Consider the following 27,041-nt stretch of genomic DNA (forward strand, 5'->3'; position numbering starts at 1 on the left):
TAATGAGATCAATAGGTTAGTTTTGACGCCAATTGAAGATAATCAAGTAGTGAGAAAAATACTTCAAGCTTTTCTTCAGAAGTACAAGTTGATAGTCTCCATCATCTATGACAATAATGACATCAAGAAAATGACTCAAAGTCAAGTGCTTGGTAAGATCACCATCCATGACATGACACTGAACATGGGGGTGGAAGCTTTTTCCTCATCTAACACCAAGAACCTTACTCTCGTAAGCAAGCAAGCTCAATTCAAACACATGAAGGCAAGGATGAGGAGACAAGAGCAAGAGTCAAGCTCAAGCGAAGATGATGGTGATCAAGATGAAGAGAGCTATGAAGATGATGATCAAAACATATCAAGTGATAAAAAAATTGATCCTAAGATGGCCAAGCTCTTCTGAAAGTTAGAGAAGAACATGAAGAAGATTAATGCCAAGGTTGATCATCTTATATCCATTGAAGACTTGATCAACACAATTGATCATATCATGAAGGAGAAGAAGACCAAAATCAAGAAGAGGGAGACAAAGGGGAGAGACAAGGCATTCACAAGCATAGGGAGATGGGTGAGCGACGATGAAAAGTCAAGCTCAAGTGATGAAAGTTTCACCATCCTCCCCTCCAAGAAAAGCTCTTCCTCAAGATCGTCATCACACAAGTCGTTGTCGCAAGTCATCTCACAAGTGCCTTATGGCCAAAGGTATGGATAGTGATGTAAGTGATGATGGATCCGATGAGGATTCTCCTTTCTATGATAAACTCCTTTATTTGATCAAAGAACAACAAAGGGTCCTTAAGAAACAATCAAAAGAGCTTAAGAAATTTAATGCACTTAATGACATTCATGCTATCTTTGTTTCTAATTATAAATAGTTATTGTGCAAATTCAATTTGCTAAACAAGGATCATGAAGAGTTTAAAGGTAAATTTGAGTGCATCGAATCTTAAACTAAGGTCCATTTGAAGCAATCTACCTCTCTATTTAATTATAATCATAAGGTAGATGCTTTCACTTCTTATGATGATTTAATTGATTTATCATGCTCACCCATTTGCAATGAGAAATACATTAAGAATGTTTTTGTAGAACCTTCTAATGACCTCATTGCACAAGAGAATGATGAGCTTAAGCAAGAAGTGGAGAAGCTCAAGAAAAACTTGACTAGTTTAAAGGGCAAATGATATGTCCAACCTCCTCAAGATAACCGTACTTTCATGATGAAGAAGCTTGCAAAGGGATCCACCGTGACATGCTTCAAATGCCATCAAGAAGGCTACAAATCCTTCCAATGTAAACAAGTGAAGAAGGAGATCAAGGAGAAGAAGAAGATGACGAACCTCTCTAACAAGACCTTCAACCTCTACATCAAGCCTAACTACAAGATCAAGACCAAGAGCAACCACTACAACCTCAAGAAGAAGGACAATGGTAAGGTGGTTGCACACATGGTTAGAAGAAAATATTGAAGGTGGAACCAACCTATTGGACACCCAAGGAAGTCATCACCAACATGAAGGGATCTCAATCGGTTTTGGATTCTAAAGAAGACTTGAAGTCCGAAGCGGCTATGGGGATTTGGAGGCTTGGCTCACAAAATGAAGTGAAGATTCAAGCAAATAAGCCAAGTATAGAAGATGTGCGCATTGATAAAGATCATGATCATTACATACCCAAATCTCCATCCAAAAGTAAAAGAGGTAAATGATAGCTAGACTTATGTTCATGTATTTTTATTTTGCATCTAGCTCATTTGCCTTGTCTAGGATTGCATATGCTTATTTCAATTTATTGCAATGCCTAGTGTAGATTTTCATATGGTAGGCTACTTGTGTTTATCTCTAACCCATGAGAAACCTACATAGTTTATTAGTTGTAGGTTCTTTACATGACACTAGTTTTTATAATTGGTATATTTCATGTGCCATGACCCAATCTATAGGATAAATTTCCATTGTTACCAATAACAAGTGCATATATATATATATATATATATATATATATATATATATATATATATATATATATATATCTTATAAGTATTAAACACTTGTATGCACACATTTAGGGGGAGTATATCCTATAAGTTGTGATTTTGAGACTAACATGTGTTTCTAGTGACATCTTTTGTAGTCTCATGGAGCAATCAATATGTCCCCGGAGGTATGTAATGTTTAAATGTTTCAATTGATATCATTGTAAAATCTTTTATGTATTTAAGCTACCTCTATGCATAATATAGTTTAAACTTCCTATCTTTATAATTGTCTAGTTGTGTATATATTTCTTTCTCATCATATATATGCACACATATAGGGGGAGTTTAGACTATATTATGTGAGTTTCATAAATTATGATCCTTGTGCTTTCATATGCTACAATTGGTATCATTCTTTTGTAGTGATATCCATACAATTGGTATTATTTTATTGGATCGTGATTTGTGAAGCTCTCTCCCATGTGCGCTAATTCTTTTTCCCTTGAGTTCAACATATGTTTATAGTCCTTTTTGAGAGATTATTGACAAATGGGGAGAAGTTTAACGATCAAAGCAAGATGAACAATGCAAAGAGATTGTAGTAACAAGCAAAGACATCTAGAAATACCGAAGTTGACAAAGGGGGAGAAGAAAAGATGCTAGACGCCTATATTGACAAAAGAGAAGCTCTTGCATAGGTCGTTCAAAGGAAATAGTGGCAATGGAGAAAGGGAGAGCCACAACAATGGGGGATTAAGTGGTAAGAACATGTATCCAAGCAATGTGGCAAGACTGTGTGCTCGCTTATGATCTTTACATTTGATATCATTTATTATTTACCACTTGTTTTGTTTGTGTTGTCATCAATCACCAAAAATGGGGAGATTGTAGCGAAAATGACCCTATTAGGCCATGATTGTGATTTTGGTGATTAATGACAATATAGTCAATGAGATAACATGTTTGTCAAGAATATATGTTAGCAGGTCTCATGGATACAATACATGAAGAAGCCACCGCAGTCGGGACACAGTTGGACTGAATTGGAGAAGTTCTAGGAGGATTTGCCTCACCGGATGGTCCGGTGCTCTAGGTGTTGAACTCACCGGAGCATATTTGACAAAAAGGGTGAGAGACCTAAAGACCTCACCATAAGGTCCAGTGATTAGAGAAGACACACATCGGAGCATTTTTGTCTAGATAAGCTTGCAACTATTGAAGTTGAAGATCAAAGCACTGGATGGTCCGATGATCAAAGTGTTGCACACACCGAACAATGAACAATACAAAGAGGCAGAACGAAGATCAACACATCGGATCGTTTGGTGATGAATGATGTGCACACCAGAGCATTATTTCTAGAGAGGGTTGCATTGGCTCGATTGGCTAAAGTCAACTCACCGGATAGTCCGGTGATGAAGTGATGTGCACCAGATACTTACACCGGAGCAATTTACACAGAGAAGAAGGAAAGGCTCGGATGGCTCAGGATAACTCATCGGATAGTCCGGTGATGGAGATGAAGTATACACCGGTGTGTTTGATGTTCATAGAGGCTTGAGTGGGGTTCCAACGGCTAGTTTGTGAGAGTATACTCACTAGATGATCCGGTGTTAGTACTAGTGTTCTCACCGGATCATTCGGTGTTAATAATTTTTCTGAACTGTTGGGTTAACGACTAGTGCGCGAGTTTGAGGCTATAAATACCCATCCACTTGGCCATTTGAAGGTGCTAGAGTCCAGAGAAGTTCATGTACACTTGAGAAGACATTCAAGCCACTAAAGTGCTTAAAGTGATTATCCAAGATGATTAAGTACAATATTAGAGAGTGTTTAATGTTTATATGCCTAGAGAGAGTGTTTCTAGGTGATTGTTCCCTAGAGAGCGGATCAAGGAGTGATCCAACCTTGTACCAAGTGGTATACCTGCACCTTGGAGTCTTAGTGATTCGTTGGCAAACTTGTTGACTCTCTGACTTCGTGTGGAGTGGTGGCAAGACGATTGTGCAGGGACGCGGAGACCCTTGCTTTGGTGGCTCAAGCTCCGAAGTGATCACGACGGCAAGGAACCGGAAGAGAGGCTAGTAATGAGACATTGCCTTGGTGACTTGGTAGCTCATCCAGGTGGATGCCTTATCTTTGTGATTTGGTGGCTCAAGAGCCGCGTCCGGGTGCCGATCAGGAGTATATCCTTTGTGGAGCTTCAACGTGGATCAGAGGTGGCATTCATGCCATCAATATCACAAAAAAATTCTTGTGCCGAGTTTGCTCTCTCTACCTTATTTATGTTTTCGTATTTACATTCTTACAATTTACCTTCTTAGATAGGCTGTAAGTGCTTTGATCGGTAGAGTAGGCACACTAGATAAACCTAGAGTACATTTAGATAGAAATTGATATAATTTTATCTTATATTGTTTTTGAAGTCGAAATAGTTCTAAGTGTCCTAATTCACTACCTTCTTAGGACGTCACCAATCCCTTCAACATGACAGGACCTTGCTTTGTTCCGACACCAGGTTTGTCATGAATATTGCTTCCATAAACATTTCAATTACGGTTCTATCAACTAATACTTGTTTATTTATGCACAATCTTATGCTGGTCGACAACACTTCTCACATATCTCTCCACCCTCTCAGAGTGCACATCACACGCTATCTAGCTACAACACCTTCGGTGCTGACATCAGGAGGACATCACAACATCCTATTACCCTCGCAATTGTACAGTGCACCTGCAACCACTTAGCCCACGTAACCAGAGGCAGGATCGTCATTTGAGTGGAACTTGTCGGTACGAGAGCGTCGAACGCTAGATTGATACACCCCTACAACATATGACCGTCCTTACGTAGATGAGGCTGCATGTTGTCTAGTCCTTCCCGCTTTAGCAAGTAGGACAAAGTGTGGAAGGGGCCAGTGTCTGTCAGGGCAGGGTGACACTTAGGGTCTTATATTGTTGTTCTGCAGTAGTGCGACATCCATATTGTCGCGCTATGTTGGGGTGACAAAATGTTGTTGTGCTGCGGTAGAGTAGCAATGGCCTACGTAGAGACACATGGAGAAGTCGTTGTGCCGTAGCACAACTAAACCTATTTTCCCATTGCGGTAGTGCGGCTACTGGCACGGTAGATGATTATTTGTGGCATTCTTTGAAACGTGTAGTATTTCTGCAATTCCAAAAAATATATTTTTTAATTTTTTTTAAAAAAACTTCTTTTCAACCATCTACGGGTGCCCCCGCTCAGCGCCGGCTGACTCGTGCCTGAAAGGCTGGAAGACCGGTGGACTGGGACCGCGCGCCTGCTGCTGGTGCTCCGGCGCATCAGGCGTCGCGTCGGGTCATTGCAGATGGCACAGGTTAGGTGCAACCTGCCTTCCGCATTCGGCCTTGAGAGGAGCGTAGTTAGTGAAATACGGCCCAGGCCCCCGAGCTCCCGATTTGAAATACCGAATGGTATCGAACCATTGATCGAACACAGAGTGGGGTCGCAGGATGGAATGCCAGAAATCTGCGATGAATCTGTCTAACGTGTAATATTAGTTAGTGGAACTTGAGCAGTATAGCAACACGCCGTGCCTCATGTTTTCCTTTTCCGGTTTCAAACATGTGCTTTGCGAGCTGCAACTTTTGTGCAGTTTGTCAAGCGTTGGATCTCTTCTCCTCCCTCCAAATTGCCTGCTGAACCTTTCGCCCGTGGCCTGTCGGCGTCGGCGTCGGCGTCGGCGTCTCAGCTCTGCAACTGCACATGGCGATCAGGTGACTGGCATCACGCGATCAGGGAATAATAGCAGTGTAGCACACAGGCAGCTGATCTCACCTTATCCGAGCACTCACACCGCGAAGCGGCCTTGAAGCTGACAACGCGCTGCGCCAACCAGCGAGCACGCGGCGACGCGATGGAGCGGAGGCTGTCCGTGGCCTCGAGGCGGTCCGCGCCGTCGCCCATCCAGCAGCTGTCCCACTCCCACCTAGCGCAGCGCGTCGGCGCCGTCGACCTCGCCGAGGGCTTCCCGGACTTCCCCGCGCTTCCCCACGTCAACCACGTCGAGGGCTTCCCGGACATCTGTGCCGCTGGAAAATTAGGATTAACCAGCGAGATCGTTGTTTCGTTTGCCGACCACCCCAGGAAGCAGTTTGTCCTTTTCAAAACTCCCTCTGTTGATCACATCAAACTCTGAAAATTTGCACGATTATGCGGGTATTCATCCCCATTTTCCATGATATTTTTTCTCCATTTTTGCATATCTCTGTTGCTGGAAAAATGAGGATTGACTGGCAAGATGGGGTGGTCGTTGTTTCGTTTACCGACCACCCCAGGCAGCAATTCGTCCTTTTCATTTCTCGCTCTACAGATCACTTCAGACTATGAAATTTTGCACGATGATGCTGCACTCCATCCCTCGTCGTCAAGATTTTTCGCTCGATTTTTGAGCATCCATGCACTATTTTCTGACGGTTATAGCATTTGAAAAAAAATAGTTGGTGCAGGAAATTGCTGTGCAAAACAAGGAAATTTGTGACGAACTTGATCCATCGTTTTCCTGTACTGTGCAATGCAGATAGAATTGGTGACGGAATTGACCAACGATGCTGGTGTGGCGGCTGTGCCTGGCCGTGGTTTCTTCCACGGAAGTTGCCACGGATGGTACGTCAAGTTTGCGTTTTGCAAGGGAGATGACACGCTGAAGGCGGCTGCCATGAGGATGAGGAACCTGGCGGACAACAAGGGAAGAAGAGCGTGGCTTATTGGCAGGCAAGAAGATCAGGCTGCATCGGCCTCTACTTGATCCAACCAAACCGTGCCTGTGCCTGTTTTAGCTTTGCAGTATACAAAATCAGGACCTAAGGGCAGATGGCAGCTAAAACAGGCAGATGTGGGACTAAGGCCCTGTTTGGAATTTGTATGTGCTTTGGGTGATTTTTCGATGGAAACAATATCAGGGAGAGGAAAAGTCTTGGTGTGGTTTTGCTTGAATAAATTTCTGGAACTATGAATTTCCGGATACAAGTTTGATATCATGTTATGTTTTGTTCCGTATATACAATAGAAGCAAAACCTTAACCAATCCTTATTTTGCTATTTTTTCTTCTTTCATATATTATACACAAATAAAAAACAGAAGCCAATTTCGAAATGCTTATAATATGGCTGGACAATATGATGATATCATGTGCAGCCATCTTTAAATACACAAGATTTTTGAGTTCTTACGCCATCATTCTAACGAACACACAAGAAAATGGGAAGGCTTGGAACAAGTGGCACCGGCGGAAATGGCCGCCTTCTCCATCGACACGGCGCTTGGCCTCCAATGCTTTAGCCTGCTTTGGACTCTTAGTTACCATCTGCATGCTAAGCCATGAACCCCTTAAGGTCCTGACAGTAGACTCATTTTGTGCACGGCGAACAGCTCCCATTGTTAAACATTAGCAACTTATATCAACTACTGGCTTGTTCTGCAGCAAAAAATGCCTCTCCCTCGGGCCGTGACATAACATCTACGAGCGCAATTACATGTGAAGCTCGGTACAAATCACGCGAAAGACACCATATATACCACATAGAACTATGGTTGATCTAGGATTTCAAAATCGAAACCTGTCTAATTCAGGTGAATATGAACCTGTGAGGACATTCATCACTCGACAGTAAAACTGAGACATGTCTGATTGGGGTGAATAAGAACCAATGAGGACATACATCACTCGACAGTCCAACCAAAAAAAGAATCGAAAACCAAAAGTAGTTACTTCCATAGTTAACAAAAGAAAAGTGCTGATACGACCCAAATAAATTTGCAATGCAGATGCAGATAGTTCTCAGGACTCCATATTTATCTTCTGACAGTAATATATGGATGCAGAAGAGCTGAGTTTATACATGATCCTTCCAAAAAAGAAGATGCATCTACATCCAAGGCTCCATGATCATAGACATCAATGTATGGGTGACACATATTTTCATGTAGAAATGACCTACAGTAGAAACGACTCTGCTTAACTCGTTTAATAGTTCCTTCAAACAAAAGTAAGCCATTTAAGAAAAGCCTAAGAACATATCAAGTAGGAGTGCACCTACTGTAGAGGGTAGACTAAACTTTCATGGCAGATAATAGGACAAAACTTCTCATTAGTAATGCCCTTAGTGTAGATGGTCTAACCCAGCCGTTGGTACGGCAGAGTTTTCAGACGGTTCTCCCTCTTAATATAATAACATGCAGTTCTCCTGCATATTCGAAAAAAAGTGTTGCTGTCTGGAGGTCATAGTAGCCCAATGACCAACCTGTGTTGAGCAAAATCCGTCCATCCTTTGGATCAACAGCCAATGGAGTAGTGTTCTCCGATAACTTGTCAAGCACTATATGATACTCCATTTACCAGATGCCGGTATCTTTCATCGTCCATATGTCAAGCGTGTTCCTCCTCCGGTCTGAACAAGCAATGCAAAGTGCACCTTGAAGCTGGAGGATGGTCATATGCCCACTGCCATGGCTGCACGGCTGACCTTGCAGGACTTCAAATTCGTCTGTCTTGACGTTGAATGCCACGATTTCGCATCTTACAGAAACTGGTATGAGATTAGGCTCTACCATCCATTAGATCTTGCCATCGACAGAGGTGGGTGGCGTGCCAGCTATTGGTCTAGAAGCATGGTCTATTGGACGCCACTGCCAGTCATCCACATATCGCAGATTGCACTGCAGTCAGGGGCGGATCCAGCCCAATGTCAAGGGGGTGCTGGGTCTCTTACTATTGGACCAAATTCATAGTTTATGGGCTAAAATGATGCATTTTTTTTCTAAATTTTCTCTTTCTTTCTCATAGGCTTCCTGGGCTTGTGGGCTAAAATGATGCATTTTTTTTTCTGAATTTTCCTCTATCTTCCTCTGGCTTCCTGGGCTGGGCCCGTGCTGCAGCCCCCCCAGCACGGGCCCTGGATCCGCCCCTGACTGCAGTTCATAATATCTTGTTTCCATGTTCTTCTCTTTGTAGGTGATATGCACGATGGCATGCTTGCTAATCTCCGTGTCGTATCCCAACCCAATGCGACCAGCAAAGAAGGTACCATTGTTGTTAACAAATTGTATGTGCTCACAATAGCTTATGGTAGGATTGCATATAATGAAAGCCCAGAAAGAGCAGCTCCCCACATTAAGGCCGGAACAAGGCTGGGAAGCTTTGGTGACAGGAAAAGCCTGGAGGTAACCTCAATGACATGATCATGTTCAATGATCTCGTTAGTCAGCTTGGGCTCCTAAAAATTCCTCTTAAAGGCAGAAGTTACACATGGAGTAACATGCAAGAAGACCATCTTTTAGAATAGTTAGATTGGTGCTTCATCTCGTTCCATTGAACTATAACTTTTCCCAACACTCTTCTTCTGCCTATGTCCAAGCCCATTTTGGATCACATCCCCTGTTATGTTCAAATTGGAACCAGCATTCGTTAAGCTAAAATTTTCATATTCGAGAACTTTTGGGTTGATCAACCCGGGTTTCTTGATGTGGTTCAAAGCTCTTGGAATGCTAGCTTCAAGGCAACAGACCTCACCTCTAAGCTGGTGGCCAAGATGAAGTTGCTCAGAAGGAACTTAAAAGAAATAGAGTAAATCCATCTCATACATAAACAAGATTCTCAAAGAAAGCAATGACTCTATACTAGTCTTGGAAAAACTAGAGGAGAGTAGGGCCCTCTATCTGCAAGAGAAAAACCTAAGGAATATCCTCAAAACTCACATTTCAAAGCTGCTCAAAGCAAAAAATGAATATTGGAGGAAGACATACACTATCAGATGTGTTAGATTTGGGGATGAAGACATCAAATTCTTTCATGCAGCAGCCATCAAAAGATATAGAATCAACACCATCACAAGCTTGGAAACTAAGGAGCGAAGATTAGTTACTGATCATAGCCAGAAGGCTGCCATCCTCTGGTAGGTTTATAGAGACAGAATAGGCGTTGCTAGTGACACTAATATGGTCTTTGAGTTGGAATCCCTTGTGTACATCCCAGAGAAGGACTGTCTACACTTTCTAACCCCTTCTCCATTGAAGAGATTGATGAAATGGTTAAGAGAATTCCTCTAGCAAGGCTCCTGGACCTGATAGGTTCAATGGTTTGTTCTTCAAGAAGTGCTGGCACATCATTAAGGAGTATTTCTATGGTCTGGTTAAGCACTTTGAAGAGGGACTTCTTTCCCTTCAACCCCTTAACATCTCACACATCACTTTGATCCCCAAGATCAATAACCCGGTGATAGCCAATGACCACATACCTATTTCCTTGCTTAATACTACTATCAAAATCATTACCAAGCTGCTTGCTAATAGGTTGCAGACCATGATTCTTGATTTAGTCCATGAAAACTAGTATGGTTTCATCAAAGAAAGAGCCATACAAGACTGTTTGGTTAAGTACTTTGAAGAGGGACTTCTTTCCCTCCAACCCCTTAACATCTCACACATCACTCTGATCTTTAAGATCAATAATCCGGTGTCAGCCAATGAGTACAAACCTATTTCCTTGCTTAATACTGCTATCAAGCTCATTACCATGCTGCTTGCTAATAGGTTGCAGACCAGGATTCTTGATTTAGTCCATGAAATCTAGTATGGCTTTATAAAAGGGAGAGCCATACAAGAATGTTTGGGATGGGCGTTTGAATACATTCATCAATGTCACCAATCGGGAGAAGAAATCGTCATCCTCAAGCTGGACTTTGAGAAAACCTTTGACACGGTGATCATAAGCTCATCCTAAGTATGTTACATTGTCTTGGCTTCAACAGGAAATGGATTGGATGGATTAAAGAAATTTTATCTTCGGTATCTTCTCCATTCTCCTAAATGGGGTCTCAAGCTAAAGCTTCAGTTGTAAGAGAGGGGTTAAGCAGGGTGACCCCCTTTCTCCTCTCCTTTTTATCATTGCAAGCAGTTGATAATTAAATGAGGTTTGGAGCTCCAGATCTAGGCGGCGCTAACAACCTTAAAAAATAGGCAAGACCTATTTTTATAATAACATATAAATTGTAAAGAAACGGTGAATTTCTTACGCGTCTTCTTTTGTAAAGAAAGACAAGCTCCTAGAACAACAATTTCTCTTGGCAGATATATTTAACTGCGTGGTGTTGAGCAGTTTAAATCGCATTTGGATAGAAGTTTTTCTCTATTCGTGCTGAAAATTATGCAACAAACCTTTCAGAACTCCTGGAATTTCTTGCAATTCAAAGAGACTTATAGCTTCTCTATCAGTAGCATAGTAGAAATAAAAATGTATTTTTTATTCAAAAAGTGTGTCTGGCTTGGGGATGAAAACGGAAACGATATATATCAGTTTTCCGAGGCTCGTTTTCGAAGAGTTCCGACCGTAGCAGCCAGAAATGATATACCGAAGAAATGGAAATGGAAATGGTATTACGTCCCAGAAATGGAAGTGGAAATGATTTTGGGCTCTTCCGATCATTTCCGGGTTTTCCGTATTTAGCCGGTAATTATCGTATTTTAAGCCCGGTAATTACCGTTTTTCACCCTCATATCTGAAGGCCCACATCCACAAGCAGCCCAACCCATATAAATCTATGTCAAGTCTAAACTATTATGTGTCTATGTTAAGTCTGAACTAAAAACTATATGTAATATGTCTATCTCGTTGGATGTTAGCATGTTGCGATGTTCTAGTGTCTGATTGTATACTTCAGTACTTGTGTGTTTGTTTGGCCTGTCATAAGTCGAACATGTATGGTATTATTACTTAAGTTAAACATTTGATATTATCCTCATAGTGTGTTTGTGTGTAATCATCGATCGATTGACTTGATCCTATACATGGTGCATGGGCGTGATTGCGAGTAGCATTACGTCGGTGTTTATCGTTCTATAATTTTGATTCCCGATCGATACCGACTTGTTTCTGTTCCGACAATATCGTTATCAATGTTCCCGTAATATTGACGCCGTATTCGTTTCCGGCACTATCATTTTCGATTTCGTTTTCGAGAAAAAATGTGAAAGTGGAAATGGTGAAAGCTTCTTCTGATCGTTTCCGACCGTTTTCATCCCTAGTCTGGCTCACGAGCTTAACAAACCAAGTTGAGCCAACTTTCTATCCTGTTAACATAACAAGCCAAGTCGAGAATGAGCTAGAGCGAGTCAGGCCGAGCCTAGCTAGAACCAAGCAAGGCACCTTCAATGGATGCATTTCCTTCTCTCTAGATCTATAGAACGTAAGCTGGCTGGTAAGGTTCTACCCCGTGACGATCGAGAAATACAACCGAGGTACAAATCCCATTGAGTTTCTTCATATCTACACTACGACTATCCAGGCGGCTGGTGGGGATGAGAAGGTAATGGTGAATAACCTCCCCACAGCTCTTGACGGGGCAGCCAAGACATGGCTGAGCAATTTGTCATCAGGGACAATCTACTTGTGCGAGCAGCTTTGCAATGTTTTTTTAGTTAACTTCTAGGGTACATACGTTCATCCCGTCATGAAAAATGATCTCTACCATTGCGAGAAGATGGAGAATGAAACCTTGCGCAAGTTCGTGCGTCACTTCAGCAATACCCGAAACACCATCCCCAAGACCAGCGACTACGATGTCATTTAGGTGTTCACTCAAGGGGTTAAGAGTTGGCAGTGTGTTGAAGACATCGCTAGAAAGGTGCCCGACACGGTCAAGGAGCTCATGTAGATTATCGATAAGTTTGCTAGGGCAGTGAATGTGTTCCTCTACATAAAGGAAAAGACTTAGGGCATCAAGCGTCCTCAACATGGGCTCAACGACAAAAAGGCTAAGAACAAACGCAAGAAGAACACCAAGGGAGGTAAGGACAAGAAAGTTAAATCTGACAAAGTTTTTGCAGAACCGCTCGATGTCCGTCCCGACAAAAGTTTCATGCCTTATCGGAACAAGAGCTTTACACCATGCTCCGGCAAACGAGATGGAAAGCATTGATGCGACTTCCACCAAACTGACAATCATAGCATCCATGAGTGCCACCTCTGAAAAAAATTGGTCAAGGCAGAGGTTGAAAAGGCAGCCAAAGGAAAGAAGACCCAAGTTGCAGCCCAGAGCAGAGATTCCGACTCAGATGGTAGTGAGAAAGACACATGCCCAATGTCGTTTCAGCTAGGAGAAAGGACGATCGACCATATGTTCAGTGGTTCTGCAACCTACAAGTCCAAATAGCAGTACAAGATGGTGGCCCGAGAAGTCCTAGCCACCATCCCTAAGGCTCACTAGGCCGTGAAGTGGTCAAACATTAAGATCTCCTTCGACCAAGAATACTGCCTTGACAACTTCATACGACCAGGCCACTTTCCAATAGTGGTCGAGCCTACGATAAACAATTGCAAAGTCACCTGAGTACTTATCCCTGAACATCCCCTTCGCTAACGCATTCGAAGGGATGTAGATCTCTTGGTCTGATATCAAGCTGGTCACTCAAGCCTTCCATGGTATAGTACAAGGATCTTCAGCTACTCCCATCGGCCTGATATCGCTCCCTGTTACCTTCGGGAAGCATGACAATTTCCAAACAGAAAAAAATCCTATTCAAGGTGGTGGACCTCGAAACACCGTACAATGCTATCTTGGAAAGACCTACCCTCGCCAAGTTCATGGTAGCCACACATTATACTTATCAATGCGTGAAGATCCCGAGACCTGAGGGGTCATCACTATCAGAGGGTGCCCTAAGGCAGGTATACGCTGCGACAAGCAAAGTCTCGATATGGCCATGCAACATCAACCAGGAAAGGAACCCAAAAGCTCAAGAATCAAGGTGAGCGAGAAGCCTTAGTCATAACCGCGACCATAACGCCTCGATATGCAGACTATGACACCTAGGGGCTTGACTCCATGACTTGCCCGGAGGCCATGCAACAACACCTACGCTCCCCTGGGGACTATAAGTGTCATCTCTTATTGGCTTAATCTAGCATGTGTCGTTTAGGTTTAAAGTAATAAGTCTACATAGCTCATGGATCATCAGTAGTTTCTTTATGTTCTAAATGTAAGTCTAAGAGTACATTATCATAATAATAAAGATCATATTGCCTAAAAAATTGATCAACTCCCTTTTTCTGCCTTACTTATCTTTTCACGCATCTTCATGCCCGACAAACGGGGTAAGTCCCTTCTCGGGTCCTTCATCCCAAACACGCACCTAGGGTGGTGAAAAGCTTGTCTCGATCCAAGGGCAATATGAGTTCCTTTTGCTACAAAGATTTTTTATCTTTTCACGCATCTTCATGCCCGACAAACGGGGAAGTCCCTTCTCGGGTCCTTCATCCCAAACACGCACCTAGGGTGGTGAAAAGCTTGTCTCGATCCAAGGGCAATATGAGTTCCTTTTGCTACAAAGATGTTTTTACTATTATGACTACCTACCTGGAATCTCTATTTCTGAGTAGACAGTCAGGGTGCTTAATAAGTACTAAGCGTTAGAAACCAAAAACAACATATTGTGTACCTTCTGAAAGAAGATTCCAATGAAAAAAGAAGGACCATTGCGTCATGAACTCAGGGTTGCATAAAGGATCCTTGTGGCATTCCATGAGTGACTTGGGACTACTATGCCTCCCACTCAAGCGGATCTAAGGCTGGTTATAATGAGCGCTTTGACTAGTGATCAATGCGTCCCTAACTAATTGAAGGAAAAAGTCATTAAGGAGATCATGATATACTGTCAAAAGAGTCCATCATGAAGTACTCCCATTAAAAAGTGTTTAAGTTCCCAACGAAACTGACAAAAACTTAGCAAGTGTTTTTACAGACGTAGGCAAAAGAGAAGAAGAAAGACTACGACGTAGATGCGTCGAAGAAGTCTATCTTGTCCACAAAGGCTTTGGTGGCCCCGCCATCTCTTCCACCTTCTGCATTGAGTCCTCCTCCGATTCCACCCTGAAGCCCTCCTGGAGAACGTCGGTGTTAATCTCCAAGTACTAGGTCTTTAGGATAGCCAAGGAAAAGGCCAACGATTGCTCTATGCTCTGCCAGGACTGACTCGAGATGTGCTCAGCCACCTTCCCTTGGAGTTCCCTAAACACCTCTGTGAGTTTGGTTCCTCGAGAGGCTAGACTGGTGGGGTCATCATCGCCATCATCCTCCGCTTGGATCCCAACCCTAACAAGCGCCTCTTGGAAGACGTTCAAGGCTGCAGTGAGCTGTTGGCGGGTGACCAACATCTTGGCTTCCTCCTGAGTCAGGGCTTCTCTGGCAGCGAAGATTTCAACAATGCAACATATTTGAGTGGCACAGTGGCAAGACAACAAATCGAGAATCCCAAGAGGCATACCTTTGGTTCGGCTTTCCAGCTCGGCAGTTGTCACCTCCTTCTCGGTAGCGATCACCTTTTCCTTCTCCGCGGGTTCCTGAGAAAGTCACTGGCGCATAGCAGCGGCATCATCTTCATGGGTGGCCACTCGACCGTTAGCTTTCTGAGCCGCATCTCAAATTTTCTTCAGCTACACCGCGTACACCTACAGGATTTTAGGTTAGTACCTATCATTTCATCAACTAAAATGATTATTTTTGTAGGAAGAACTCTTACCGTATAAAAGGACAAGAAGATGTTATCCGGATCATGACCAGAAGGACCTGCAACTATCTCCCTCCAAGTCAAATCCCCAGGCAGCCCATGCAGCAGGTTCACAGGAAGGGCCTAGGGAGTCGGAAGATCATCTTCTTGATCATCGCTGACCGACGTCGAGGGCTTTCTAAACCTCCACACATCCCCTTTGGAGGAGGTTACGATCAGGGCCTATGAAGGCTGGGGTTGGGAACTGCTGGTAGTGCTCTAAAAAGCATGCATATAAGAAAACTCGAATATCAAACTCCTATTAACATAAAGAAAAGTTCTACGATACCGACACATACCTGGATCATTTCTTAATAAGGGGTGGCTTCGCTGGGACCAAGAAAGATGCCGATCTCTTAAGGGTCTTCTCGGGAGCGCTTCCACCAGTTCCTGAACCCGTAGGAACTGAAGGAGCACAACTTGATGAACTCATAGGGACGACATCATTCCTGCTCTCCTGGATAAAAGGCTAAAACACGCCTAAAGTCAAGAATAAATTGACCGTAGAAACCTTGAGTAAAAGCTAAACGTACCTAGGTCAAGGCCATCACTTCGAGTACTTGTGTCGTAACTGGGCCCCCAGCTGGCGGAGTTGGTGATGGGTCGACAAGGGCAAGGGGCTGGAGCTGCTGGCGTCGGTGGCCTAGGGCCGCCCACCAGTGACTCAGCTCATGCATCGCCATCCCCCTCCGGTTCCGCTCCATTGGCAAAGGATGGGGCTCGAGATGATGCGTAGTCACCTCTGGTCCTGTTTGGGCCCACACTACCTGTGGTAAGAACATAATCTGAGTTCGCAGATGGGCCCCCGCTTTTCTCGGCCTCTAGATCAGACCCTCCGTGTTCGGGGAGCTATCAAGCCCACAATAGCCTTCACCCCGGGTACAACTACTTAGAGAAAGAATCGAGAAGGTCTGAGGCACTTACCGACATGATTCTCGCCCGAGCATTGGAGTCCATCTCCACGATGGGAACGAGGACATCCTTATGGCTAGGAGAGAGGGTAGCATCAAAAAGAACCTTGGCCCTCTTGTTGTCAGCCTCCAGTGAATACACTGCGAGAAGAAGCAATAAACTCTAAGAAGTGATTTTGTAGATTCCTAGAATATGGCTACTTGAGATCAACAAGTAACTATCTCACCTTCTCGGGAAGGATCCAATCCGACTGAGAAAAGCCAAGCTGTGGTAATCCTCAAATTTAGAGAACTAAGGTGGCGCTTGATGAAGTCACTGGCAACGTCATACGCTATTAGATTCTCCCCCTTCACCTTTATGCGAAGCCGAGGCTCCCAAAAACGGCGCTTCAACTGACAACGTGACACGACTCAAGGGCTTGATCTCCCACCATATTTTCACATCGCATTTAATGTCTGACACATATGGGACAGTTGGCGCCGTACCTAGAGGAGTTGGGCTTCTCGCGCTACTACTGTAATCATGATATGCTGGCAGGAAAAGATTCTTATCACTACTCAAAATCTTCACTGCAACATTTCAATTTTCAAAATAAGCCAGTGATAAAACGTTTTCCCTTCCAATAAGGGAGAGCAAACAAAAAGATCTACTCAGACAAAGAATCTAGTCCCCCCTTGAGAACTCGAATGTATTCAGAATCCCAAATAGGTAATCTAGGAGTCTAGAAAATCCAGTTAGATGCTTCATCCTAATTGGAAGCCTGAGTCTTACTCGATGACATAGTCGAATAAAAAGCTTATCTTTGCTGGCCATCATACTTGAACCGTCAAAACCTTATTTCACATACTGATAAGGGGCTTGACTATGACTATTAGTTAACTACTATATCTCGGTACCCAGGGTGTCCCGTAATTCTTAAAGCATATCTTTATCTCTAGAAAGTGGATCCCTGACAGAAAGGAAGCTACCCATAGGTGCCCAAGGCCCCCTGTAACCGGGAAGGTCTATCCCCAAGAATAAGAAGGAAGAGTTCAGAGGATGTATGACACTCCTATATATATACGGAGTTGAAGAGCCCTATGGAGAAGCCAAAAATGAGCCTAGACAAGCCAATAAAGAGCCAACTGAAGCCTAGTATGAAGTTGCTAACTAGTTTTAGAACCATCTAGACCAGCTACATCCCCCACTGTAATAGGTCAATCAATACAAGACAGACATGACATAGGGTTATTATCCTAAAGGAGTCTCGAACCTGTATAAAAACCCTTGTGTGTTCCCTCTATGGTTCATATACTCGAAGCATCCCCTAATTCTTTAACAAGCTCATTAGATCGGTGGTTCACAAATCATTGACACATTCACTCAGTCATTTGCAAAGAGCAGCAACTTATTTTGGTCGTGACTTAGGTGCTCATGAAAAGCACTACATCGCCTGCACCGTCAAGAGCCCTCGCACTTGAGCAACAAGCCGCCGAGCGAGAGGCGGACAGAGTTAGAGGCGTGAGGACAGGCAACCATGCTGACCGGGGTGGAGGTGGCTGGATTGACAGAGGTAGCTAAGCAGAGGTGGCCGGCGGGGCATGGGCGGACGACGGTTGAGCTCGAGAGGATAGCGGCTGGCGGATCTAGCCGGGCACAGGAGGACAAAGATGAGCACATATCGATGTGATGGTAGACAGTGCAGTGGAGATCCAATCGCCACCTCTCCAGGGCCCTCTCAAAGTTGATCCAATCATCCAATCGCATGGCTAAGGGAGGACCAGAGGGCCATCAAATCCATCGTGAAGAGATGCAAGCGACAGATCCGATGCACGCACGGGATGAGCAGATCCAAGCAGATCAGTGGGAAGGAAAGTCGACAATTTTTTTTTAGGGTTTCAGGCGAGTTGCGGCGCCCTGAGGAGAAAAGCTGATTGTGATACCCTATTAGGAATAGCAAGTTGTATTAAATAGTTGTCCCTGAGGGCAATATATAGATTAAATGAGGGAGTACAGGATAAGGACTTTAGTAACCTGTCGGGATCAATCTAAGGATAGACCAATACATTTACTATATATTGAGCTAGGAATTAATCTCAATATACGGAGACTTTATAGATGATAACAAAACACAATGTCATTGACTTAACATGAAAAGTGGTTCTTACAGAGATGACCTCCGAGGGTCAAGAAGCAAATAAACACCGCAGCTAGCATAGTCTTCTCATCCGCATCTCCCATAGGCAGTCAATGTAGAGCATCACCTTAGATTTCTCCATCCTCAGAATAATCTTCAAAAAATTTCCCGACTGAGCCATATGGTTATAGCAAGTGTCAGTATGTCTCGTACTTTGCAAGTTATGATAAAGTAATGATATGAAGGCAATCACAATAATAGGGCTTACAGGGGTTTATTTGCGTAAATGCATAATTTAAGTAAAACATTGAAATGAAAGTAATAGTAAATGACTGAATGTATATAACCTCAATAATTTAACATTCTTGACCTCAACCGAAGTTAACACCTTACACATGGTTCCCCAACCATGAATGAACCACCACCCAAAGTTTTCCAAAACAAAATCACTATATTCTAATCATGTGTGGCATTCCTCGCCACTCATGACCATGAGTATGGCTGATATATCAGTTTTACACTCTGTAAAGGTTGTACATTTTACCCACAAGACGTGACCATCCATTATGCCCATGCTGACTAAACACTTACACATTTCCGAGGTATGCTGCTAGGATTCTCATTGCAAGGCCTTTATAGAGTTCCTCTCCCAACAAATGTCTCCCAACAACAGATGCCCCCTCATGCGCCAGACGGTTCCAAGGAGATCTCATCCATTACTCGTTCCTTTACCTAGTGTACACTATGTTGGAAGAGAATTAATTATTCAGCCAGGCCTGTCCTATACCATGATTGTGGTCGTACTGTAAAGCTTAGTACTGGATCGCACCATGAATTGACCCTTAATTGAATTGAGTAAGACTACCATCCACCTGCCATTGGCAACCAACTCAACCTCTTGCTCAATTCCCTAGTCCATGTTGCCAAAAACATAATTTTATCTCGTTATATAAAACCACTATTAAGTTATTAAACCAAGTGTTTTCCCAAGCATGGCTAAGCAGTACTACCCTTGATCCCACAAAAACCGAGGTGACAAAGTAGATTTGATAAAGCCAAGGTACATCCTAACTTGGGTTTCCCACCGACAACTATAGCATGCAACTTTAACAAATCAAACATTTAGAAACTTAGGATCAAAATGCATCAAGGACAATTTGCCTTCACCCTGGTGTTTAGTAGGATCTTTGAACTCCCGGTCTGGAAACCTGTAACCTTCTTCTCCTGGATATCGGTGTCTAATCGCAAAATAAAACAAGGCAATAAACACCAAAAGCCAAGAAAGATCTAAAAACACATTAAACAACTCAATTTATATTCATGGTTTTTTGGTAAATTATTGGTGAAGGAAATGATTAGATCATAGTCGTAACGAGGGAGGTGGCTTTGGAATAGTGAAAGAAAGGCATAGGAATTTTTCTGGGATTTTCTGGAGGCTCCAGATATTTTATGTGAATTTCTAGCATTTATTGGGAATTAAAAAGTATTTTTGGAAATTAAAGAAACACTAAAAAGAATTACAACAATTTATTACAAATTATTTTACTAAAGAAAAACTCATTTTCTAATTTATCATATCAATTTCCTAATTTTCAAGAATTAATAACATTTTATTTTATTTAAACATTATTCTAGATTTTCTAAATTATTTTCATAATTAAAACATTTATTTAATGAATTAATAGTATTAAAACCTTTTTATTTTATTTTATAAAATAAATCATTTAAAAACCTTTTTTCTAATTCATTAAAGAATTTAACAATTTTTTATTATAAAGAAAAACCTATTTTTGGATTATCAAATTTTCTAGAATTCTTTTTATACCGAAAAAAGTTGTTCATGATGTCATCCTTACGTCAGCACTCGAAATAAAAGAAATAGGAGAAAGGGGTGTGCTGACGTGGTGTCCACGCAGGATGGTGAGTTGACAGAGGGGGAGAGGGAGGGGGTGAGCTGCGGGCTGGGCTAGGCCGAGAGGGAGAGAGATGGAAATGGAGGGGGAGTCCAGGGAGGGTTTCCTCTTTTTTGTTTCTTATTATTTCTTCTTTTATTTTTTATATTCTTTCTTAAGAAAATTTATTTAACTATCAAAAAGTATTTTTATTTAACGTTTCTTGAGAAATTTTGCTTGACAAAATTAGAGTTGTTACATAACCTATACTATATATAATAGATAAGGACTCTATATTTGTGACTATCGTCGTGCATGAGCTTTGCGATGGGTCACGAGGAACCTACCGAGGTAAGGAGCAGCCTGGGGTCATCCAGTCGATTGATGCATCGGGCATGGAGGCCGACGAAGTATTCCGACGTGAGCTTGGAGCACCACGTGCGGGACGCTTATTGGAAGCGCCCCACCGACTTGGTCGGCAGCTGGGAGAGGATCTCCGTGAGGACCTCGTCGGCCAGCGTCAGGGTGTCGTGATTGCTGTCCGTCGTGGCCACCGCTGATACCTCCTCCATATCATGCTCGCACTTGCCGAACAGAGGAACCAGAGAAGATGAGGAACAGTACAGCGATGGAAGGGGTTATCGAATCACTTGCGTGTATGGATTTGGATTTTGGACACGATAATATATAGGGCTATGATTGGGCCTTCATGGGCCGGGACACACCGCCGGCGATGAGGTTCTGCTGGCGATGGGCCTTCATGGATAAGCTAAGCTATTGGGTTTGAGATTGCAGAATTCAGACGGTGGAAAGCGTTCTCATACTTAGTATTTATATATATATATATATATATATATTCTTTAATTTAAAAAATTGCAAAATTATGATGTCATTTTGGAAATTTGCAAAAATAAGAGTATCTCGCCCATTAGAAGAACTTATCACCCATCCATCGGGCAAAAAGTTCAAAAATTGTCCATCCATCAGGTGAGATATTCAAAAATCATAAAAATATTGCGTTCCACGCTCTTAAACTTTAAAATAAACACGACATTTCTATGATTTTTGGACTTCTTGATCGGTGGATGGGCGATTTTTACTTCTTGCTCACTAAACGGACGAGAAAAACTTATTTTTTAATTTTCAAAATAGTCACATAATTTTACTTTTTAGATAAAAATATATATAAATAAAAAATCTTATATTTAGGGCTCGACCGGGTCTCCATGGGCCGGTCCTTCATGGGCCACTAAGCCCATTCAATTCGTTAACTAGAGCGAATGAGCTAGTGCCACCAGGCCCACACAACATCGGGACCCGGGCGCGTCTCCTCGCCTCTACTCCGGCTCCGACCGCTCTGCCCCACCGGTGAACGGAGCCGCTGTGCTCTGCGCCGCCAGTTAGTTTTTTCCTCTGGAAACCTAGGCCAGGCCTCCACCGCCACCGGCCGTCCACACCTTCGTTTAACTACTCGGAGTAGTGAAGACGGTTGCAGGGTTTGAGAAGACACAACCAGCTCGCCCACAAGGTATTTGCCGAAATGTCCCTACGGCAGCTGCTTCTCCAAACGCGGCGGCGGTGCTCACCTCTGCTGCCTCCGCAGATGTCCTGCATTCTCTTCCTCTGCCGCTTTCTCTCCATCCTCCCGTCGGCCGCGCCGCCGCGCCGGTCTCTACCTGCGCAAGGCCAGGTTCCACAAAGCTTGCCTTGCGCCAGCTCCGACCCCCTTGGCTCTGGCTTCCGCATCGATGTGGTTGACTGCGACCTCTGGTCTGCGTCATTCGGCTTCTCCTTGGACCCTGCACGGGGCAAAGAGTGCCCAGATGGCTTCGAGCAACATGAGGATGATGAATTGCACGACTCGGATGATGAGATAGACGACATGAGGCACCGCAAGAAGCTCTTCTACAAGCTGGACAGGGGCTCCAGGGAGTTTGAGGAGAACAATGTGCCTTTTATCCGCAGTAGGAAGAAGAATAAAGCCAATTCCAAGAACCCAAAGGAGTGCAAGAAGGTGGAGCCTGTTAAATCTGTTTCTTCCAATGTTCCAAAGCTGAAGGCGAAGCGTGCAGTACGTGAGGACGACATGGTTGAGGTGAAGCGGGAACGAGTTCCAACATTCAACCAGATGACCGATCCTTACCACCACCCTTTCTGTCTAGATATACACGTCACGAAGGGGTCGGTGCGTGCTTGCTTTGTGCACCGAGTGACCAGCAGGGTGGTGGCGGTTGCGCACTCCATATCGAAGGACATGAAGTTTGATCTGGGTTCAAGGAAGGGTAAGGGTATGAAAGCATGTGCAGCTGTTGGCGCAGTTCTTGCGAAGCGTGCAATAGAGGACGATATTCACAATGCAGTGTATACACCAAGGAAAGGGGATAGGATCGAAGGGAAAATTGAGGTTGTGTTGCATGCAATAATTGAAAATGGAGTTGATGTGAAGGTGAAACTGAAGCAAAGAAAGCCAACAAAGGTATTTCTTAATTATGTATTCCTGAACCTCTTTTATTTATATACTGTTGAATTTCTTTGATGTGATGATGCTGCGATTGAGTAGAGTTTCTGTAAGTTTTCATCTAGTATCCATTTTGCCTCACAGCATTGCATATAATGTCGAGTACAGTGTACGGAAGTAGTTCAAATTCATTGTTTGATACTCAAGTGTGTCAATTCATATGCAACTGAATTTTTTGACAAGCTAAGCATTGAACCTCGAAAATGCAAAATGGAACAAAAGAAGTTACCTAGTGAAAATTAGTTGCAGTTTCTTTATGGAAGACATTGAGATATCTGTGTTCGTGTGTATGTGCTATTTACTGTTGTTTTATCAGGCCCCTTTCTGTTTTTTCTTTGATAAGAAAATAAACAGAGTTTCGCTAGAAAAGAAAAGGACAAACTTTAGGTACCGATCATCTTTTCTCACCTTAGTAATAAGTGAAACCGCTAAAACGGTGCTAAAACATCTTGAAGTGTACTATCTCAAGCATGAAAATACGAACATTTTCCTTACTTCATCCTGTAAGACCCACCACCTTTTTTTTTTAAGGAAAACCCATCACTTATACAAATTAATCTGGTGGAATTTGTGCCTTTCAAAATCTGACATTTCTGCTCCTTACCCTATACCTGCAAAAATTTCATCCGAGAAGTTTGCAGTTTACAGTTAGTCTAAATGACGATATATTTAATTTCTTGCTGAGGTGGTGTTGTTTTGTTCATCTGTGGAAAAATGTGCTTTCTTTGTAAGAACATATTTACATATTTATACCCCTTCTGCTGTTTTTTGTGGCCAAGCTTTTAGAAGCAAATATATGTTGTTTCATTGTTGCCAAATTCAAATGCTCGTGGTAATGGTTCCCATTTGATTGAATGCTAACTATAGAAAATACACCACCACATAGAGAAGCAAAAAGTCAGGGTGTTGTTCTATCCAACATAGTGTCGCTGAGGTCTTTGGTTTTGGGTACCTTAGCCTGCTCGCTTATGATGCCGCATATATCATGTAGGTGTGACTTGTACAGGAATGCTGCTCCACAGTTAAAACGAAACACATGTGTCAATCTAACCTTAGCAATGGGAGTAATCGTAAGTTAAAATTTCATGATGGCAACAACACATGTTTCACTACTTTCACCTTCATTTGCAGAATACACTGGTGGTACAACATGATCGGTCTCCCTGATCCTTCAACTGTCCGCGCGAGTCATAGCGCCAACAATTTCCATTTGTGCAAAACTGGCAGAGAGATACACGAGTAGCGGCTGAAGGACACGCCTCTCGCCCACTCGTTTGCACCAAGTCTCCATGTGCTCGTCGTTCTCCTGCTTCACGCCTTCAGCTCTGGCCTGCTTCGCAACTTCAGGATTCAGCACGCTGCACACATAAAACACAGCATGGCGCCCATGGTATATGTCTGTATCGGAGTTCTGATGGGCAATTTGTAATGCACACAAGACGCCCATGGTATATGTACAACACGAGAGCACGCACAGTATTGCTTCTGGGGCCAAAGCAATACCCTATGTTGAATTGTTGTTGGTACGCAAATGTTTACTTCTGTAACGAAAGCAAAAGCCTCTCTGTTGCCTCTCCTACAGTTGGGGCTACTTGCCTCCATCCGTGTTTTGCGGACAGGCAGCGTGAGCTCGTCCCGAACCACTCTTAGGGATGGCAATAGGTCTGGATCCTCCGGATAGTGTCATCCGTGTCGAAAAAAAAAACGCTTATTACAATACCCATACTTATCTACGAGTACAATATTTCTTCGCACTCGTACCTGTACGAATAATGGGTACTTGACGGGTTACCCACATCCGTACTATAGGAAAGGCTGGATCGCTAGGAGTTGGTGAGGCGGTGGTGGTCGAGATCCGGACAGGGAGAGGCGGAGAGCATAGGGCAAAAAGTCGTGCACCTGCAACAAAAGCTTCTTCCCCTTAGTAGTGGAAGAATAATTACTCTTCGGGTTGCACACCACCTCCTTTTCTCCCCCTCCCTCCCCCTACACTTTGAACGCACATGGCGATGAACAACTTCCCACACCATGATGGCTGATCCGACGACATGACGCCCCAAGAGTAGCTGGCATCGACATGCATGTCCCAGACACGGCCGAGCACCTAGATAGCTGTCACGACGGTGTTGTGATGCTCGTCACGGATCTCGAGCACCGCAAAGTCGATGGGGAACGTGGCTATGGGGTTTCGCCGCTTCACCCACCGCCACGGCACCTCAAAGCCTGGCCTCCAGTACTCATCGGTTGAAGGCAGTCGAGGACCGCTGCATGATAAATGCGAGCAGGCAACTCCTGTTCACCGATGCGGAATGGATAGCACGGCAAAAGGATCGACAGCCTGGAGAGGGATCCTCCTACTCTGGCAAAGGTGGTGGCTGTGGACGCCGCGGCAAAAAGCCGAGCTGGAAGAACGGCGACTCCAACAGCTGCGATGGCAAGCAAGAGTTTAGGCGTGATGTCAGAAATGACAAGTGCCAAAATTGTGACAAACTTGGCCATTAGGCCAAGGATTGCCGGCAACCGAAGCCCAACGAGCAAGCACACCACGTGCAGGGTGACGATGATGAGTCGATCCTATTGATGGCGCATGCATGCGCCCTCACCGACTCGACGGAATTGAGGTACCCTGGGTGCGTTGAGCTCGATGAGATGCGCGCGTAGGTGAACCTTGGTTGCGAAGGAAAGAGCCAAAGCGGTGTGTGGTACCTAGACACTGGAGCCAGCAACCACATGACTCGCGACGGTGACACATTCGTGGAGCTTGACATCGGTATTGTCGGTTAGGTCAAGTTCGGGGATGGCTCCATCGTTGACATTCGAGGCAGTGGCATGGTGTTGTTCAAGTGCAAGAACGGCGAGCACTGCGCCGTCACGGATGTCTACTTCATCCCCAAGCCGAAAAGCAACATCATCAGCATTGGTCAGCTTGACAAGCGAGGCTGCCAAGTGCTGATCAACAGGGGAGTGTTGTGGATCCGTGATCGGAAGCGCAGTCTTCTCACCAAGGTAACACGCTCCAAGAACCAACTTTACATGATGAGGCTGAACATCACGCAGTCGGTGTGCCTAGTCGCATAGCACGATGATGAGGTGTGGCTCTGGCATGCCCGTTTCAGTCATCTGCACTTCGATGCGCTGAAGAAGCTAGTGCTCCATGGGATGGTGCTCGGTTTACTGGCGATCGACCACGTTGGAGAAGTCTGTGACAGCTGTCTTGCTGGCAAGAAACGATGTGCTGCGTTCTCGCAAAAAGCCAACTACCGTTGAGGGTCTTCTAGATCTCGTGCACAATGATCTGTGCAGGCCCATCATTCCACCGACGAACGGCGGGCTGCGCTACTTCCTGTTGTTGGTGGACGACCATAACCGCTACATGTGGTTGCATTTGTTGACCAGCAAGGACGAGGCAGCCATGACGATCAAAAAGTTCCTGTCGCGCGTCAAGACGGAGACCGGGCGGCGACTGCGAGTACTGTGAACTGATCAGGGTGGTGAATTCACCTCGGTTGAGTTCAGGCAATACTGCGCCGAGCAGGGAGTCGAGCACCACCTCACAGCACCCTACTCCCCACATCAGAATGGTGTTGTGGAACGGTGCAACCAGACCATCGTCAGGATGGCATGCTATCTGCTCAAGGCAAAGAAGATGTCAGCGATGTTTTGGGGAGAAGCAGTGACCACATCGGTCTTCCTCCTTAACCGGTCGCCAACCAAGAGTCTGAGCGGCATGACCCCGTTCGAGGCTTGGCATGGGCGGAAGCCCGATGTCTCATTCTTGCACACGTTTGGTTGCGTGGCGCATGTCAAGGTGACCAAGCCGAACCTGCGGAAGCTTGATGATCGCAGTGTTCCAATGGTGTTCCTTGGGTACGAGCCGGGGACCAAGGCGTATAGACTATTTGACCCCTGAGCACACTGCGTTCACGTCTCCCGTGACGTGATCTTCAACAAGAGGAGGTGCTGGGACTGGTCGACGACAGATGAGTCAACGACCACAGGACTCAACAACAACTTCACCATCGAGTATGAAGAGTGCCGGA

The 27,041-nt window shown here is 44.1% G+C and overlaps 1 protein-coding gene across 1 annotated transcript; it reads left to right on the forward strand.

Moving 5' to 3' along the window:
• Positions 1 to 21,712: 21,712 nt before the first annotated feature.
• LOC133902900 (uncharacterized) lies at positions 21,713 to 24,565 on the forward strand. Its single transcript, XM_062344222.1, has 2 exons — positions 21,713 to 22,959; positions 24,133 to 24,565. Exons 1-2 carry the CDS (start codon positions 22,024 to 22,026, stop codon positions 24,166 to 24,168), a joined length of 972 nt encoding a protein of 323 aa, XP_062200206.1. The 5' UTR covers positions 21,713 to 22,023; the 3' UTR covers positions 24,169 to 24,565.
• Positions 24,566 to 27,041: the final 2,476 nt, after the last annotated feature.

Source organism: Phragmites australis, chromosome 21 (assembly GCF_958298935.1).
Source record: "Phragmites australis chromosome 21, lpPhrAust1.1, whole genome shotgun sequence".
NCBI classification, from domain to species: Eukaryota; Viridiplantae; Streptophyta; class Magnoliopsida; order Poales; family Poaceae; genus Phragmites; species Phragmites australis.